Consider the following 21,236-nt stretch of genomic DNA (forward strand, 5'->3'; position numbering starts at 1 on the left):
TCCTTCTGTCCCTGCTAATTATCATCCTATATCTCTTCCTCCCTTTGTGGCTAAATTCCTTAAGAAGGCCATCTACAACAGATGCTCGCTGTGACTTTTCTTAGTCTGCATTCTTACTAACCTCACTACAATCTTTGCCATTGTAGGTCACTCTCTTCTCCTTGATATTCTTTTTTCTTTAGGTTTTCAGGACACCCCTTCTCTCCTGGCTTTCCTACATATCTGATCACCCCTTCTCAGGCTCTATTGCTGGATCTTCATCCAGGTCACACTCACTAACCATGAGTATCCCACTGAGCTCTGTCCTGGGCCCTCTTTTCTTCTCCTTCTATACTACTTTACTTAGTGATTTAACTATCATCTCTATGCTGATGATTCTCAAAACTACTTATCCAGCCCTAACGTCTCTGCTGACCTCAAGTCTCACATTTCCAAATGCCTTTCAGATATCTCTAACTTGATGTCTAGTAGTCACCTTAAACTCAATACATCCAGAACTGAGCTCCTTATTTTTTGTCCCAAGCTCTCTCCCCTTCCAAATCTCCCTATAAGTGTTGCGGGCATCACCATCCTCCCAAACACCAGGCTTGCAACCTAGGTGTCACTCTCTATCACCCTCCCCACCCAATCATTTGCCAAGAACTATCAATTCACAACATCTCTCAGATATGCCCCCTTCTCTCCTCTGATACTGCCACCACTTTGGTGCAGGCCCTCTACTGCAATAGCCATAGGCTGCCAACAACAAGACTCTCCCCAATCCAGTCCATTCTCCACTAAAGTGTCAAAGGGACCTTGCAAAAGCACAGGTCCGGTTATGTCATTCTTCTACTCAATAAACTCCAGTGGCTCCATATTACCTTCAGGATCAAATATCAAATCCTCTGTTTTGCATTCAAAGCCCTTCATAATCTGCCCTTGACCACCTTTCTCTTGTGCCTGACAAACCACTCCCACCCCTATATACTCTTTGATCCAGTGACACAGGCTTCCTTGCTATTATACCAACTAGAAACTCCATCTCTCAGCTTTGGGCATTTTCTCTGGAAGGCTCTCCCTCATACTCTCTACCTACTGGGACTTCCTTCAAGTCCCAACTAAAATCTTACCTTCTACAAAGAAGTCTTTCCCAATCCCTCTTAATTCTAGTGTCTTCCCTCTGCTAATTATTACCTATTTAATCTGCATATATAAGTTGTTTGTATATATTTATTTGCCTGTTGTCTCCAATTGGGTTGTGACTTTTTTGAGGGCAAAGACTGTTTTTTGCCTTTCTTTGTATCACAAGTATTTAGCACAGTGGCTGGCAAATAGAAGACACTTAATAAATGCTTACTGATTAATCTGATAAATCACTACAGTTTTATTTTAGAGGGTGATGATTGTACCCTCCTAAACAATACTCACTGGCCTTAAAATGCCAACAGAGAGAGGGAAGGCAACAGGCATTTTTATGCACCTACTATGTGCCAAGCACTGTGTTAAATGCTTTACAAATACTATCTCATTTGATCTCACACTCAGAAGAATTTATATTTTGTCCTAAAAGCAAAAAAGAGCCCCTGGAGCTTCTAGAACAGGGAGTGATATAGTTAGAGCTGTAATTTTGGAGTTATCAATTTACCAGCAATGTTACCAACTATGACAGATCGAAGAGAGAGGAAGACTGGATGGAATGAAGGGAGATCAATTAGGAGACTATTACAAGGCTACTTAGAGACACCAAGGTAGGAAAGGACAATGTGGATGGATCATAGTGTGGCCACAAAACTGGGCTTCCACATAGAGGCTTCTGATTAACAAATGGTCCATTTCTGAGGTCTGCTGTTTTACTTCTCTGGAGCATGGAAAGAGTTCACAATTCTTGAGGACAGGGAATCATGTCTTAATTATATCTGTTGCAGCCTTTTACACATAGTAAGTACTTAAGAAATTATTTTTAATAAATGAATATGAGTTGAAGATCTGGATTTTTCGAAACTCCTCCATGCTTTTTAGGAAAACAAGTAAAAGAATGGGTGATGGCCAACAGTTAGCCACTGATTGAGCCCCAGGAAGGCTCTTTCGAATAAACAAACATTTGTTAAGTGCAAAGCTGAGACTTGAAAGATGAAAAAATACATGGTCCTCCCTTCAAAGAGCTTCATAACTAATGTAGGGATGGGCAGCCAACCATACAAATTAAGTATGACACAAGGTAGAGTGTGTTAAGAGTATCATCATCTTAAGAGGTATTTAAGGTATTAGTTACCCCTCAACCTGGAATCTTTCCCTGGAGAACATGACAACACTAGTTCACCATTCATCTTTCTAAAATTCTTGGAAATTGCTGGCTCATCCTATTACCCCTACGCTCTCTGAAGGCAAGAGGGATGAAGCAACATTTGGGATAAAAGGAGAGGAGGAGACCTGAGGATGACATGGATGCAGATATGGCCAGGTGAGTGGAGAATTACATGATAGAAAGAACTGAATCATATACTAGTTGCCATTCTAATGTTTTCCTCTGATTAAGAGGAAAGTCTTTAGGAGTATTTTAGGTAGATCCTCTATAAAACATTTTTGAAAAGACATGTATGAGAATTACATTTATTCACTGAAGCATATTTACTTTAAAAATATTCCTTTAGGCTCTTTAATTTTACAGCTTATATTGCACCTATTCAATTTTAGAATTATCTTATTTCTTAAATCAGTTTAATTATTTTGAATTTGTATTATAAAAAGCATTACAATTCTCCAATTCTAACCCTAGCAATACCCACCAGGTAGTGGAAAGTCAGTAGTACCTGTGTGATTACCAAGTCACTTCTCTGGGAATGAATTTCCTGATTTATCAAATAAAAGTTGTATTATGATCTCTTAAAGTTCCTTCCAATCCTAAATACTAACATTTCTTACACTTGCTAAGGCAAAAAGCACATGTGCACCCATACATGTCCACAATCTCATGAAAAAAATTCTAAACATGATCATCATAAAATCTTAAGCATTGGAAATCACATTACTCACATACAGTTCAAATTTAATGAAGTGAATCCAGATAACCCCTTAAGGCAATAGGAGAAAAACAAAGAAATAATAAAAACTATTTAAAATATGTATTTATGGCTTAAAAGTTAAATGGGATTTTTTTTTGACAATTATTAGGTTTTAGCTTAACTCTGACTTCCCATTTTACCAAGAAAACAAATACTGTTTGGAAGTGCTTACCTTCTGAGAGAAATTAATTCATAAGTTAATCTTGCCTAATATTTTTTTAATTTCTTTTACCTGTAATTGGACATGCATATTCTTTTCTCCTCCAACATATATATCATCAAAAGAGTATACTGAATTATATAGCAGTTAGACATAGTAACATATGAGATGGAGAATCTTCTAACTAGGAAAGGAAAATAACTACTTTTATTCTCTCTTACACAATGCTTAATGAATAAAAGGCTTCTTGTTTAGTAACAGTTTCTGGCTCAGGACCTCTATTGCTAATTTTTTTAAATTAAAAAAAAGCCAGTCAGTCATAACCATTTGTTAAGCACCTACTCTGTGCCAGGCACTGCACTAAGTGCCAGGGATACAAAGAAAGGCAAAAGATAGTTCCTGCTCTCAAGGAGCTCACAGAGTAATGGGGAAGACAACATGCAAACAATTAGATACAAACAAAAGATATAATACAGGAAAATTGGAGGAAATCTCAAAGGAAAGTGCTAGCATTAAGGGGAACCGAGAAAGGCTTTTTGATGAAGATAGGATTTTATCTGAGACTTGAAAGAAGTCAAGAGGTGGAGATGAGAAAGGAGAGCACTTACAGAGATAGAGAACAGCCAGTGAAAATACCTAGAGTCAGGAAAGGATAGTATTTTATGAGGTATGGCAAGGAGGGGAGTGCCATTAGATTGCAGAGTACATTATGCAGAGAAGAGTAAAGTTTAAGAAAATTGGAAAAATAAGAAAAAAAAGGTTGGTTAAAAAGGGTTACAAACTAAACAGATTATCCTCAATAACGTTTTAAGGTGTATAAAGATAAAATATATAGGATTGCAAAGGAAACCAATTAAATTGAAATAAAGTTCTAAAAATATTGAAAAAACAAGTTCCCAGACCTCAGGTTAAGAACCCTTGTTTAGCTGCAGGTTTTATATGGTAGCTGCTTTGGACAAAACAATTATTACATGGTGGCCAATCCTTCCAAATGTAGTGGTGATAGGCTCTTCCAAATTTAACTTGGTTAAATGGACAACATAGACACAGTACTTTTTTGAACCACACTTGAGATCTTTTCAGCTTAATAGGACCTATCAGAAACGATGCTCCATTGGCACAACTTTAAAGTACCCAGGATCACTTCAACATCACAAATGAAGCACACATATACAAAATTTCAATAATAAAACAAAAATATTTCCTAGCTAATTGGCAAGGAGAAAAAAGTTTTTAGACAAGTCAAGTCAGCAATCATTTAAAATTAAGTACTAAGCCCTAGGGATACAGAGAAAGACAAAAAACAACTTCTGCTCTCAAGGCATTCAGAGACTCATGGGGAAGACAATATGCAAACAACAATGTATAAATGATACATACAAGAAAATCAGAGATAATCTCAGAGGCAATGCACTATTTTTTGCTAATCATTTTCTTGTCTCTGTGGTGACATTCTGCTAATTGTCTTGGCAAATATGTTGACAAATGTGCAGTTTTTACATATGTCAAATGCATAATTTATGTCCTCTCCAGAAAGGAAAAGAAGCTGACTGTGGGTGTTAAAATGGGGCTCAAAAAGAGTGGGGCTTCATTGATTATGCCACACACTTAAAAGTAATTAGCCCTTTGCAGTTTTCTTATGCCTTACTTTCCCCTCCACAAATTCTGCAATCGAGTAACACAGATATCCTTGCAGTTCTTCTCACATGACACTCCATCTCTGAACTCCAGACATTTTCATTGTTGCCCATCCCTGGAACTCTCTCTACTCATCTCTGCTTCCTGGCTTCCTTCATGTCTCAGCTACAGTCCCTCCTTCTACAAGTAGCCATTTCCTGTCTTCCTCCTAAGACTACCCCCAACATAACCTCTATATCTTGTTTGTACATAGTTGTAACATGTTGTCTTTTCTCTGACCCCCTCCATTAGACTGCAAGGTTCTTGAAATTAGCGGCTTTATTTCCCCATGTTAGCATAGAGCCTAGCACAAAGAAGATATTTCATAAATGTTTATTGACTTGACTTTGTTACATAAAAACATCTCGATAGAACCAATAATTAAATATTCAGCCTAACACACAAATTTGAAGGCTGTATACCTCCTTAAATCAATCCAAGCTACTGTGTGAGAGACTTGGTCACAAAGAAAATTGTATAGAAGAAAAGAACTATCTCAGAACCAGAACATTCTGAAGGTCTGGAAGCAAAGAAGTTGAAGCAAACATGTAATCCCAGCACTTCTCTGGGGAACAAAGGTAACACTGTACTGTGGCAGAGAAAGAAGATATCAAGGAAAATCATCAGTTCTACAGGAATCTCAAAGAAAAACTGTTAAACTGTGTTACATCCTGAAAAAAAGGTCATCTCTTTCCCCAACTTTCCCTTCCAGTGCCTGTATATTCACAGACATTGTAATATAGTCCGCTGTTTTATCATGCAGAAATTTCCAATAAACTGAATTCTGGCTCAACTACAATGAGGCCAAGGGTTAACTAGAGACAGAAATGAACATAAAGTTAGGCAGAGGGTGCAATCTTAATCTCAAAGTTAATAATTTTCCTAACTAGGGGCTTGGAGTGATTGTGACTGAACTCATAAGTTCTCACCTAAAATAAACTCCCTAAAGCTAAAGAACTGGGAACCATGTAGACCTTAGGGACCGTATTTTAACTGTTATATATGTTTACAAATAGTTTAATGTTCCATCATAAGAATAGAAAAACAAAGGGGCAGCTAGGTGGCACAAAGGATAGAGCTCCAGCCTTGGAGTCAGGAGGACCTAAGTTCAAATCTGGCCTCAGAAACACGACACTTACTAGCTGTGTGACCCTGGGCAAGTCACTTAGTCCCAAATGCCTCACCAAAAAAGAAAAAAAATAGAAAAACAACACAAAATAAATGAGGAATTTACTCTTTAACAAAAGAAGTAGTTCATCCTCTCTAGGCATAAAGGATATTGTGCTTGACCTAGAGTCAGAAGAACTAGGTTTGAATCCTACCTCAATCACAGTATTTTCTATATGACTACAGGCAAATCACTTAACCTCTCAGTTTCATTTCTGTCACTTTCAACTGAAGGAAATATTAGTCCTTAAAACTTTATCAAAATATTCAACTGGTGAGTTATTCTAACTACAGTAAACCACACTTAAAACATGCAACAATGAACAATTTAAAAACCTCCATCATTTTAGGATTCTCTAATATCTTTCTCAAATAGAGGTAACCTTGGAGTAGCAAACAGAATACTAGATCTGGAACTAGACCTTACTAGTTGTACGATCTCAAGCAAGTAATTTATTCAAGTTCTATCCTCTCCTGCTTGAAAATCTTTCCCTCCTTAGCTTTTTAACAATATACTGTCCTATTTTTTCCTCCTCAAACTCTATGTTCATTCCTCCTCAGTGTCCTTTCTTGCTCCTACTCCCTGAACACTAAGATTTAGTCCTTGACTTTCTGCTCTTTTTCTACACTCTGTCTTTAAATGTTATCCTCCTCACCAAAGATGGAAGGAAAAAAAACTACCATAGAATTAATGTTTTACTTGGGGGATTTTATTAGGGGAGGGGAAGGAGGATGCTGCTGCTTTTGAAAACATTAAAAGCTTTTATTAAAAGTTGAGTAAAAACAGATATGTGAAAAGACATGATCTTGCATTACCAAACTATTCATTAACGTAATTTTTAAAAACCCAGGAAGTTAAAAGAACCATATATTCTAATTAAGTCACAGCACAGTGAAAAGTGAGTCAGCAAGACCTGGGATCAAAGTCTTGCCTCTGACATAGACTAGCCATGGGACCATGGACAAGTCACTTAATCTCTTGACACCTCAAGTAACTTTCAAAAGCTACAAATTACAGATAAGTTATGAATTTATATAGGTAGAAAATGTTTCCAAAATTGAGGACGAACTAAGTAGGCCAGAATCCAAAGACGCATCTTCCCTGCCCATCCTATGCACATATGCAAAATTTTCTAACCCATTCTTTAGATTTAGAATGAGAAGGAACATTAGAAGCCATTTTGTCCAACCCTTTTACAGATGAGAAAACTGAAGCTCACAGAGATTAAGTGACTTGCCCCAGTTCATAGAGATAGTTAAGTGACAGAGACAAAATCTGAACCCAGGTCCTCTGATTTCAAAGCCCTTTCCTACCAAATCACGTTGACTCATACATAGTACAGTTATTATATTTATAACAAACTCTTTTTGTAAGTAAGACATATTGGAATTAGACATTGGTTTAAAAATTAAATTTGAAGTCATACATTAACCATTCTCTTCACATTGTTGAAAATAGAAATTAATCACTTTATATAAAATCATTAAAATAAGACCACCAAATTCTCAGTAATACAACAAAAAAAGGCTGAAATATTGCGTTTCTATAAAAACAAAAGAACTTTTCATGATACTATATTTGTGTTTAACAACTCTAACAGTTGCCTTATCATTTTTTGATCTAGTCTAACAAAGAAGTTGGATAAAAGAATCATTCGACTCCAACCTCAAAAGCAAGCCATTGTAAATAGCAGAAGACCTTCACCCACAACATGGGTTATAAAATTTGTAGCTAACACAAAGTCTGCCCTTAAAGAGCTCATATCCTTTTCACTGTTACGTATATTAGATTTAACAAACAAAATAATGTTGGCAGGGAGGCACTAGTAACTAGAGGAATCAGGAAAGGCTTCTTGTAGTAATTGGAAATTGTTCTCACCTTTGAAGGTAATTAGGGATACTAAGAGACTGAGGGAGGGAGAGAGGAATTCTAAACAAGAGGAAAGGCAGTAAAAAGATATTAAGATAAGAGATGGAACATCATCTGTGAGTAACAGCAAAAAGGACAGTTTGAATGGACTAAAGAGTGTGAAGAAATAGTAATGGTGCATAACATATAAGGCTGAAATGTAGTCTGATGACAGGCTATGAAATCCTTTAAATTTCAGGAGTATGTAATTGATCCTAGAGGCAAAAGGGAGCCACTCCAGCTTGTTGGAGCAAGGGGGCAATGTAGTCAGGCCTGCACTTTAGAAATACCATTCTGGCATTTCTGTGAAGGATGGAATGGAGATGGGAGAAATTTCCAGCAGGAAGATGAATTAGAAGGCAATTGAAATAGAAATGATGATTGCCCAAACTAAGGTGGTAGATTAGAGGGCAGATGTAACAAATGTTGTAGAAGTGACAAAACATGACAATTAATTATACTAGACAGGGAAGAGTGTATGAAGAAGAATGAGGAGTTAACGACACTGAGGTTGAGAGCCTTGGTGACCAGAAAGATGGTGATGCACAAGAGAAAAGAGGTGGATTTCAGTGGAACCATAATTCATTCTTGTTTTAGAGAAGTTAAATTAGAGATGATTAAGGAACTCTGTTTTTAAATGTCCAAAATGCCATTGTTGTTGCACAACTGGAGTATAGGAAAGAAACTGGGGCTGGATAAATAGATCTAAGAGTCTTGTGTATAAAGGTGATAATTGAACCCATGGGAGCAGAACCAGAGTGTAGAGAGAGAAGAGAAGAGGACACTTGTTAAATCCATGGTTAGGGGCGGCTAGGTGGCGCACTGGATAGACCACCGGCCCTGAAGTCAGGAGTACCTGAGTTCAAATCCGGACTCAGACCAAACACTTGACACTTACTAGCTGTGTGACCCTGGGCAAGTCACTTAACCCCAATTGCCTTAAATCAATCAATCAATCAATCCATGGTTAGAGGAGAGGACACAGGGATGATCTAACAAAAGAAACCGAGAATGGGTATCATATAGGTGGGAAGAACCAAGAGACATCCATATCATGAAAACCTAAGAAGGAAAAAAGTACTCAAGTGGAGAAATTGGTCAACAGCATGAAACACAAAGGGCAAGAAGGAAGAGTCTTTGAGAACCCAGGGTCACTGCCACACCGCTATAAGACATTGAAATATGGCTCTGTTAATGACGTATATAATACATTTTAGAAAAATGTTCATCAAAACATACTTGAAAATCAAAGACAAAGCTGGGAGTCCCTGAGATAAGCTTGCATATTCTTTTTATTTTAGTTGTATTCACACTCTGAAAATCAAAACTCATGTAGAATATCTCATTTCCCCAAAAATGATGCTGCATACATGAGATGTTACTCTATATAACTCATTCCTTTCTTGTTGATGAGAGTAAAGAGAGAGATAATGATAAGGCAGCATGGCATGGTGGACAAAGGACTGGACCCGGAGTCTGAAGACCTAGGTTCAAATCCCACATTGGACACTTACTAGCTGTGTGACCCTGGGCAAGTCATTCAACCTCTCTGTGCCTCAGTATCCTCATCTGTAGAATGAGGGAGTTGGACTCGATGACCTCTAAGGTCCCTTTCAGCTCTAAATCTATGATCCTATGATAACTGGCAGAATGAAGATTCAAAATTATCTCAACAGCATAGGACAATGAGCTGAAACAAACAAAAAAGAAGATGAAATTTAACAGAGATGAATATAAAGTCTCACATTTCTAAAAAATCAATTGAATAAGGATAGAATAGAAGAAACCTGATAGCAATAATTTGTTTTTCTTAAATTTTCATTTTTTTATGAACTTAAATATCAATAAACATATAAAAAAGGAACAGAAAAGTAAGTGTAGTGTATATGAAACTGTGGGCTTCTATTACATACAGTTTGGTAAGGAAGGAGAAGAAGCTAAGTATATAATAAATTTAACATGAGTAACAAAACTCCCTGCTTGTCTGTGTCCTCTTCTGAACCTCTTTCTGCTCTCTTCATGGCAGTACCTTACATGGAAAAAATCTGAGGAATTTATTAACTAAAATCTCAATATTATGGTCTTGCTTACTAAAAAATCTTGGTCTTTATCTCAATAGAAGTACAGCACCAAAGTAATAGGGATAGAGAATGGACCTGTGATTTCATTAGTATAGGGAACTCCTGGATGAAAAAATTCCTTCTACCAAAACAAGTCAGCAGTTTCTCTGCAATGTATAGCCTTAGGGAGTTGCCTAGAGCACTAAGAGGCTAAATGACTTACCCAGGGTTACACAGCCAGTATGTGGGAGAGGTGAGACTTTATCACACACTACCTCTCATAGCACCAAATTCATGAAAAATTAAAATTCCGTTATTCTCTGAATTGATCATAATACATCTCAGTACCATCTTTAATGTGTCTAAAGAGAGGGAAACTGACTCAACATAAGAAAGTACTTTCTAAAAATGAGAGCTGGCTAATCAGGAACAAGAAGCCTCATAAAGTTGTTCTCTATCACTGGAGAAATTCTTGCCCTGGATGGGATGCTGAACTTGATGACTTCCTGATGTACTTTCTCACTGGATCAGATGATACATCTGGATGGAAACAGTTTTATAGAAAAAATCCTCACAGGTACTCTCCCACTACTTTTTTTTTTTTGTTTGGTTTAGGTTGCAGACAAGTTTCTGGTAACAGAAGAATTCTGAGTATAATTTAACCCAAACTACTGTTAATATGTTGTTAACCAAATTACATGGGAATCAGTAAAAGGAATACTATTTCCTGATTATCCTTATAAATTTGCAAAGGTCAATGGAAAAACAATGGAACTTCTACAGGTTGTATTTTTTGGTGAATCAGTAAAAACTGAATTTTTTTTTAAGTAGAGCTAAAGTACAGGAAGACAGACTCTATTAGGAAAGAGGATCTCAAAACTATAAGAGAAGACAAAGACGAAAAAGAATTCTTGGTATAGTTAATGTTTATGTTGTAATTATTCTGCTGACCTTGTTTTGTATCATTTGGTATATGTCTTTCCGAATCTAAGTTCTTTTATTTTCATACTGTGGCAAAACAGATATACCATAATTTAGTTAGTCATCCCACAATCACTAGAATGACTACTGGTTTTGTGTTATAATGAATAACTCTAAAGAATTTTATGTAAATACAGCCTTTCTTTCCTCTTAAATCTATCCCTGAGATATAATGGCAACAGGATTCCTGGTGGGGAGGATATAACCAGTTTTGAGACATATCCAATCTGTCTACAACAATATTTTTTTAATATTTCATTAGCAAATACAGATTCAAAAAAGGGATTGAAGACAAACAGGGCTTTTGGGTCAAATTTTATTATATTTTCATTTTTTCTCAAAAAAAGGTAAATAGTTGAAATTTTATATGGAGATTTAATCCACATTTAGAGGTAGTGTGCCTTAGAGGGCAGAATACTAGACTTGGACTATGAAAACCTGGATTCAAATTCTTCAAACACTTCCTAAGTATGTAACCTTGGGCAAGTCATGATCTTCAAATCCTTATCTGTAAAATGCAAGCAATAACACTTGTAGTATCCACTTCATAGAGGTATTGCAAGGCTCAAATTTTAAAATGTGTATTAAAATGTCTTACAAACTATAGGGCACAAAAAAGTCAGCTATTATTATTATCTTATTTATGGTTTTGAGTGTAGTTTATAATTTTTAAATTCAAAAAAAATTATCTTTAACTTGTCACCTCAACAGAACATTTTAAAAAACCAAACTTCTTTATGACAACCTAATGCAATGTAGTACAAGCTATGAGGAAAAAACATGAAAAACGTTTTTAAAACAGCTTAAAAGTTTTATGTTGTCTATCATGGTCAAAATCTGTTTAAGGTGTTTAGCAAGAAAAAGAACTAGACTCTCCAAGGACATTCTGTGTTAGTAAACAGTTTCTGTTAGTAGAACCAAACTATAAATAACAAAAATTACAAAAGCTACAGGGATAAGCTAATCCTTTTTCCTTAAACATTTTAGTCATATCATTTTTGAGTTGAAAGGAATCTTAAAGATCATGGAGTCTAACCTCCTATTTTTTTAATAGATGAGGAAAATCAAACAGTGAGCTGCTAGGGTCACAAAGCTAGTCAGTGGAAGAATACTAGAAACTAGGTCATCTGACTTATGGTACCAAGATAGGTAGCTCACATTAATGGGTGAACTTGGAAGGAGAAAGTGAGGGAGAGTGATAAATAGTAGAGCATTTATTACAATGAAATAAACTTAGATTTTATTTGAAGAAAAATCCACCCTATTCTTTTATTTTTCTTTTAGTAAGCACCTTCTCACATAGTTAAAATCACAGTATTTCAAAATTGGAAGGACTCTCTGAGGCTATTTAATCTAATGCTTTAACCAAAAATCTTTTCAACCACACTGCCAGTAAGTCACAAAAATATTATGGATTCATGGTCAAGGTGTAATAGTAATATAGGTAATATAGATGAGAACTCATATAGCATAGGTTTACGCCACTTTGATGAGCTTTTTTGTAATACTATATGTTATAGTCATCTATGCTTATATCTCAACCCCCAATTAATCTCCATGAAGGCTTACCTAAATTTTGCATTTCCTTCACTGTCTAGCATGGTGTTCTTTATATTATAGGCACTTTATTAAATGCTAACTGAAAATTAATTAGAACATGCTTAATTTTATTGCCATTTTAATAAAGTGCTTGTTTTTGTTTTTTTTAATCTATTCAATATAATCACAAATTTCAGAGTTGGAAGGGACCTTAGAGGTTATCTAGTCCAACTCATACCTAAAAAAGAAAACTCTATAATCTATCAAACAAGTGGTCATCCAGCTTTTCCTTAAATACCTCCCAAAGCAGCTTATTCTAGCTCAAATTATTAGAAAGTTTTTGCTTGCATGAAACCTAAATTTGTAGCCTCACAGCTTCCACTCACTGTTCCTAATCTGATGTGTCAATCCAAAGAGATTAAGTATAATCCCTCTTCCACATGACAGCCCTTCAAATGCTTGAAGACAGCTATCATATTCCCTTAGTATTATTCTCTTCTAAAGGCCAAACATCCCAGTTTATTTAACTGATCCCTCATGTGGCATGATAAAGGCCCTTCGCCAATCTGGTTGTCTTCTTCTGTTCATTCTCCAATTTATCCATGTCTTCCTTGTACTATGGCACCTAGAACTAAACACAATACTCCAAATGTGGTCTGACCAAGACTTATTCCTGGAATTCCTTATTCTTGGAAACTACTTACCTTGCCTGCCATATCAAACTAATGGCTCCTGTGAGTTTTGTATTCCATTAAGACCTCCAGATCATTTTTAAAACAAGCTGTTATCTAAACATGCCTTCCTCATTTTTCACTTGTGAAGCTGATTTTTTTTAACCCAACTGCATGACTTTACATTTATTCCTTTTAAATTTCACATTCTTAGATTCAGCTTAATGTGAAAATTATTCAGCTTGTCAAAATTATTCTTGATCCTAACTCTGTCATTCAGTGTATTAGCTGTCCCTCCTAGCATTGGGCCCTCTGTAAATCTAGTACGTATGTTTTCTATGCTTTTAATCAAGTCAGTGATAAAAAATGTTAAACAACAAGGAACCAAGCAGAGCTACCTAGGGTACTCCACTCATGAACTCCTTTCAATCAGAAACTGAAACATACATGACTGCTCTTCATATCTATCCAAACAGTTCAATATCTACCAAATTATACTGTCTAGCTACATCTTTCTATCATTCCCATAAGAATATGATGAGAGATTTATCAAATGTCATGCTAAAATTAACAATCCCCTGCTTTAATAGTTTAGTAAGACTCTCAAAAAAAAGGAAATAAGGTTATCCTGCCTATTTATTTTTGTTACAAACCTGAAAAATGTACAAAACAGTAAAGTAGAAACACATGTAAATAGTGCCCAGTTAGCATACTCATTCAGTTAAGATCAAAAGGTTCCTCCATACATCAGACTGAAAACATAGATAGGTTTCTGGTTTGGGGCTCAACATCCCATGTCTAATGATGACTTACACAGTGGTAGACTAAATATCCATCTCCCCTTATATATCCTCCTAAACAAGTTTATGGGTTTTTTAATGCCATAGAATTAAAAAATGATAGTATATTATGATCACTTCTCAAAAAAGAAGGAATCAAAAGGTTTGTGTGAAATTCTACCTTGGTCAAAATTACTTCTGAATTCTGTGCAAATTTGTTACACATCTGTAAATGTAATCTTGATGTTGCCATACATGGCTTGAGGTCAGATCAGAAATAAAACATCTTACACATTTTAAAGTTATTCTGATCTTGGAAGTATTGTAATTTTCCCATAAACAAAAGGAAATTTTAATCTTTTAATTCATATGTTAAGATACTTAAACACAGACACATAAACATTATATGCATAATCCTACTCACCACTCCATCTCGCTCCTTCAACTTCTACTAGCACTGTCATGTTGGGTCCCTAGAGGAGTGGCTACTAGTTTTAAAATTCTAGAGATCAGTTAATAAACATTTATTAAGTGCCTACTATGTGCTAGGCACTCCACAGAGCACTGGGAGTGCAAAGTGAGATAAGAGACAGTCTCTGTCCATGAAGAGTTCATAAACCAATCGGGAAAGCAACATGCAAATAACTATGTACAAACAAGCTATCCACAGGATAAATTACAGATAATCTCAGAAAGAAGCCACTAGAATTAAGGAATATTGGGAAAGGCTTCTTGAAGGAAATGGGATTTTAGCTGGGACTTAAAGGAAAACAGGGAATCCAAGAGGCAGAGATATTCTGCCAGGAATCTCTGCTGCAGAGGAGGAAGAATACTCTAGGCAGGGAAGACAGCCTGTGAAAAATGCCCATAGTTAGTAGATGGACTATCTCATTCAAGGAACAACAAGGAGGCTAATGCCACCAAATCAAAGAGTACCTGTTGGGGGAAGAGAGAAAAGGGGTGTATAAGGTATAAGGAGATGGAGAAAGTAGGCAGGAGGAGATTAGGAAGGGCTTTTAATGCCAAACAGAGGATTTTATATTTGATCCTGAAGGCAAAAGGGATCCACTAGGGTTTACTAAGCAAGGGGTGACATGGTCAGACCTATGCTTTGAGAAGATTCCTTTGACAGTTGTGCAGTTGGCAGAACAACCTGCAGGCAACTACAACAGTTCAGGCATGAGGTCATGAGGGCCTACACCAGGAGGGTGGTAGTATCAGAGGAGAGAAAGGGGAATATATAAAAGATGTTCTGAAAATGAAATTGATACTTCTTGGTAAATGATTGAATGGGGGGGGAAGGGAGAGTGATAGAGAGTGAGGAGTCACATAACTGGGAAGATAGAGGTACCCTCAACAGTTACAGGGAAGTTTGGAAAGAGAGATGGCTTGGCACAAAAAATAAAGAGTTTTGGACATATTGAGATTAGAATGACTACTAGACATCCAGTTAGAGATGTCTGAAAAACACTTGGAGTTGTGAAGGAAGGTCAACAGAAGTGAGGGCTGGATAAGTAGATCTGAGAATCACCAGCATAGAGATGATCATTGAATCTATGGGAGCTGGTAAGATCACCAAGTAAAACAGTACAGGAAGAGAAGAGAAGAGAGCCCAGAACCGAATCTGTTGGTATACTCATGGTTAAGGGGTGTGACCTGGATGAAGATCCAGAAAAGGAGACTGAGAAAGAACAGTCTGATTGGTAGGAGGAAAGCCAAGAGAGAGTGGTGTCATGTAAACCTACAGAGAAAGTATCTAGGAGAAGAGTATATTTGACAGTGGCAAAGGCAGCAGAGAGATCAAGAAGGATGAGTACTGAGAAAAGACCATGAGATTTAGCATTAAGAAATTGCTAGTAACTTTGAAGAAAGCCACATTAGTTGAACGATAAAGTCAAAAGTCAGACTGCAAGGAGTTAAGAAGATGAGAGGAGAGGGGATTTTTTTTTTAATTTATGTGTTTCTGATACGTCTATCAATAGCGACACATCCAGGGATACAGCCATGATTCAAATAGCTACCATCCCACAAATAGCCATGCTGAACCTGTGTGGAGGTAAGAAAGTGCTACAGTGTCACCTATGCCCAATTAGATTAAAAATAAGGGTAACACTCCAAGCAAGAGAATACCAAGTATATTGACTTAAATAGAACAAAAAAAAGAATTGATAAAATTAATTAATGAATGTTTATTAAGCATTTTCTGTGTACAAAGCATTGTGTTAAGTGCTGAGGATACAAACAGAAAAGCAGAGACAGTCCCTGCTTTCAAGAAGCTCATACTATCATGGAAGATATAACACACATAGGAGATTTCAGCTTCAAGTCAGTTAAAAAGGTTCCATGGTCTTTACAGTACAGTAGCAAATTAAATGTTAATGCATCTTTATTCATTTAATTTCCACTGACAGAACCAACCATATTAATTTCTGATGTTGAACTATTAGACAGTGGCAAGGACTTTAGTGGTGAGAACCTTCTTCTAGCAGTAGTGGATGCTGAGGAGAGAGCCTGAGCGCCTGCCCACTGTCAGATTAGGTCTCCACAGGAGTTGCTTCCCAGGATAATGGCTATGGTGGCAGGGCTGAACACAGGGTCAGTGGTCTGGGGCCACTGTTATTCTCAGAGCTCTAGGGCTTAGAGTCCTGATCTGTCTCCATCAGGGTCTAAGGGCACGTGATGGTTGAGATGGCAGCAGTGGTTTGACTTGCCTAGAATATATTACCACCTGTCTCTTTTAGTGAGCCCTGATCCTTTAAGTAGGCTGGCATGCCTGTCCTGAAGAGAGCAGATGGACAGTAGTTGATGGAGATGATCCTCCCCTTCTCCACAGGGATTATTTTCTTGGATGATGATTGCAGGATCAGGGCTGGAAACAGTCAGTGACTGGTCTGGTTCATGTTAGAAACTAATGGGAAATATAACTGGGCAATTAAGTATGACTAGATTACAAAAGGGCCTTGAAACCTAAAAGAATATAAACTAAAAGAATGTAGACATTTGTAGGTTCTTGAGCAGGGGGTAGAGAGAAACAAACAAAAAAGAGCAGATACTATTACTTAGAGGTTACTATAGTATGGTAAGAGCTAGAAACAAACAAACAACAAGCAGATACTGTTACTAAGAGGTTACTATAGTATGATAAGAGCTAGAAAAAAAACAAGCAGATACTGTTACTAACAGGCTATTATAGTATGATAAGAGCTAGGAATAGAGTAACCGAGATGAAGAAGAGGCAGACATTCTGAAGGAAGAAGCAACAATTCAATCCAATGCAAACATTTATTCCATACCTATTATCTAAAAGGAATTGTGCTAAGCCCTAAGAATGTGAAGGAAAAAAAAGTGGCTGTTCGCAACAGTTCAAACAATCAATAATCATTTGCTAAACACCTACTATGTGCCAGGCACTGTGCTAAGCACTAGAGATACAAAGAGTCAAAAGACAGCCTATTTTGAAGATGGACAAGATGAAAGACAAACTGATGAGAAAGTTTCAAGCTTGAATAACTAGAAGAATGGAAGTATTGTTAACATATAAAGGGAAGTTGTATATATTGTAGGATGTGGAAAGAGAACTTATTAAGTGATGATGGGCCAGAGAAACAGAAAAAAAAAAATTGGGCAGAAATTAGTGATAGAGGACCAGATCCCAAGTAAGAGGTTAATACTAGGTGAAATATGTATATACATGCAAAAACATGCACATTATTCTCTAGATGTCTGAACAACTTTTGTACCCCTTACAATTACACGCTAGGCATATAAAAAGTATTCAATAAATATCTGTTAACTGATAATCATTATGGATTAGTGACCTCATTAATGTGAGCACTCCCTCCACACCTCTATGTAATTCTTGTTCGTGTCTTTTCATAAATTCTTTGTAGAGAATCTACCAGTACTGGAGGCCTTTTCATAATTATGTGGAGTTTTTTTAAAATTGTCATAGATACCAGGGCAACATTTGTTTGATTTGTCCATCTATAATCTCTTAATGTATATGACCAACCCACCTCCTTCTCCAGTCATACATATATTTGATCATCCTTTATGCCACTATCTATAAAACTGTATTTCAAAGTAGTAATTCACATTTATGTGGCACTTTCTAAAATTTTAAGTGCTTTCCTCATACTAATCCTGTGAGCTAAGCAGTATAAGCTCTTTTAAAAATGAGGAAATATGCTCAGAGAGTTAGGCAATTGAATTGTTATACAACTAATCAAATGTTGAAACAGGATTTGAATCTAGGTCTCCCAATTCCAATTCTAATGTTCTTTTCATTATGTCACACAGATCTTAAAAAGGCAATTCAGAAAAGAAATCAGAGATTATTCCTTACAGGAGCTGATGAAGGTTTTGAAGTGAGAAATTAAGTTTCCTCTGCCCAGACATTTGGGTAGCACTCTGTTAAGCATCAAATCTCTCCTTCAGCCAAGTGTGCCAAAGAAGGGGCTCCCCAAGGCCTATATGGAGTAAGAATTTTGTTTTTCTTCAAACTCCTCCAAAGAAACACAAGCCCAAAGGGAATAACTGGAGTTATAATCTAGACAGGAAAGAGAAGCATTTCATGCTACAAAAGCATCTGATATTGGCTTATTACACCAGCTTCATACACTTATTCATATTTGGAATAAATTAGTGAAAGGCATGTAATTCTTCCTGATAAAATTCACCTAGAACTTTGATTATGGATTAAGTACAGAAATATTAATAATTCATATAAGTTGTATACACTAAAACTTACTTAAGGAAACAGTTTTATTTTAAAGATCTTCAACTGCAAATGATTTAATGGGCAGATTTGACTATAATAGGGTTTTTTTGGCACTTGCAGAAAAAATGCTACTTTTGAACTGAATCTAAAACCAACTTTCCTATTATACCTATTACCAAAGAACACACGTGAAGCCAAATTCTTCTTTCATTTGGAAATTTCACAAGTGTATGAAGTTAAAATATTTGATGAGTATAATAAACTTCACTTTGGGATACTTAATGTGATTTTAAAATATAGTCTTTATTCACAAAGTAATTCCACACCTAATATGTAACTATATATGCATGTATATAACAAAAATATTATTTTATATGTATAAAAATATTAAAAATTTATATTATCTAATGTAATAAAAGAAATGCTTCACCTGCATGGTATCTTTATCACAAAGCAATCCAAAGAAAAGTTTTCCCTATACCACATGTGTTTAATGGCTTACATATGATCATAGTTGCATTTACAATACCTTTTTTCTGATAACACTTTTAATTTGTTCATCTTGACAGTTACTTCTTCATTTCAACAATTCTTCATTTCAATAATCTAAGAAGAAAAGATGAAATTAAAAACATCATTTATAGATTCATTTTCAGTATACTGGCAATTATAATACAATGAAATATCCTGAAATTATGAAGAGTATATAATAAAACCAAAAATACAAAAACAGTGTTCATAAGTTGTACATTCCCCCAAAGATACTGGAATATATTTTCTATGGTAATTAAATTCTTTAAAATCAGACAGTGGGGTGGCATCAAAATCTTGCAGAGATATTTTCAACCATTTAACAAAGATAGATAGCACGGCTTAGTGGATAAAGAGACCTCCTTGGAGTCAGTTGAATTCCTGCCTCTTACATATACTGGCTTTCTTACTCTAGGCAAGTGACTTAATCTCTCAATGCTCCCAGACAACTGTCTAAGATTAGAAATTACAGACAAGTTGTGGGTTTCTATCAATGGAGGGAATTTTCATGCTGGGACTTCCCTACACTAATGAAATCCTATATCAAGAAATAATAATAAAATAATACTCTTTACAACTTGGTGTGAAAGTTGCTCTTTCCCCTTCTTCCTCCAAGAAGCCTTGCCAGAACATTTATATGAAAAGTGACATCTCCTTCCACTAAACTCCTCTAACATTACTGTCTATTCTTTTTATCTGAGGATTAACCATTTAGTCCAGATACACATTTTGTTATATTAAATTATTCTCTCTCACAATTCTGATTCTTGCTCATATCATGGTGTTCCATGATTTAGTCATATGGCATAACCAAGAGATTACTAGCACTAAAAAAGTGAACTTTGTGGCAGTCAAAATTATGGGATCATTTAAAGTGAGCCACAATTTTCCAAATGTGATTCAGGACAATTTCTTCCTCTCAGACAATTCTGAGCTGTATTCATTATAAAGATATAATGCCAGTATGAAAGTATACTCAACATATTACTCATCTAACTACATTTCATAATCTGGCCAATATATATTCTTCATCCACTTTGGAGGTTTTTGTGTGGATAACTAGGCCAACCTTGAATGACTACAAATCTCATTGAAAAGTCCCTGTAGGGGCAGCTAGGTGGCGCAGTAGAAATAGTACCAGCCCTGGAGTCAGGGAGACCCGAGTTCAAATCCAGCCTCAGACACTTGACACTTACTAGCTGTGTGACCATGGGCAAGTCACTTAACCCCATTGCCTAGCCAAAAAAAAAAAGTCCCTGTAGTGTCCTGGGAAGTTAAGCAATCAACACTATGTTTCCATAAACAGCAGCATATGCAGAACCTCTCCGTCAGTAAGGAATTATTTTCCTATTGGGGAAAATGTAAATTTTGCACAAGTAGTGGTGAGGGTATTGATCAGGAAATTCCTAAACAAACTGGCAAGTGAATGAAATTACAGGATGTTTGGAAAATATATCAGAGACAATAAAATGTAAGGGTGTGGCCCTCTCAAACTTTGATCCATTTGCACCTAGGGCACTGACCACTCACTCAAAGCAATTGATAAATGGCTAAGAGTATCAGACATGCCCCAAGTGATCTGGATAAAACAAGTTAGCTCTACTCTAACCCTATCCTATACCACTTCCTGACTATTTCCATGCCATGCTGCCAGCTCTCCAGCCTTCACCCCAATATGTAACTGAAGCTCCTACTCCTGTGACCCTGGGCCCTGCTTAGAGAACACTCACCTTAGCTCATCCAGTCTCAGGTCCACCACACCTATTCCATGCCATCTCCCATGCTGTGTCAATAATCATTACTCTGCCCACTCCTGCTTTCCAAATTCAGTTATGAAAACAGTAACCAAATCAATATTACCACATCCTTAAGTATTAATATATTGCCCAATTGCTCCAATCACCATTCTCTCCAATTTGCCCATTCAAAACAATCCTCCTTGGCCACCATTCTTTGTGTTGTCTTCCCCCTTAGAATATAAGCTCTTTGAGGATGGAGGCT

The 21,236-nt window shown here is 36.4% G+C and overlaps 1 protein-coding gene across 7 annotated transcripts in view; it reads right to left on the reverse strand.

Annotated features, from left to right (window-relative positions):
• AGTPBP1 (ATP/GTP binding carboxypeptidase 1) overlaps positions 1 to 21,236 on the reverse strand; it is a 229,603-nt gene that overhangs the window by 175,105 nt on the left and 33,262 nt on the right. For all 7 annotated transcript variants that reach the window (XM_078152680.1, XM_078152679.1, XM_078152676.1 and 4 more), the window contains one exon: positions 19,234 to 19,310. In XM_078152680.1, coding sequence (XP_078008806.1) covers positions 19,234 to 19,265 — 32 coding nt within the window. In that variant the 5' untranslated portion in view covers positions 19,266 to 19,310. The remainder of the gene's footprint in view (positions 1 to 19,233; positions 19,311 to 21,236) is intronic.

The sequence above is a fragment of the Phascolarctos cinereus genome, unplaced genomic scaffold (genome assembly GCF_003287225.1).
Source record: "Phascolarctos cinereus isolate Bilbo 61053 unplaced genomic scaffold, phaCin_HiC Scaffold_4;HRSCAF=312, whole genome shotgun sequence".
NCBI lineage: Eukaryota > Metazoa > Chordata > Mammalia > Diprotodontia > Phascolarctidae > Phascolarctos > Phascolarctos cinereus.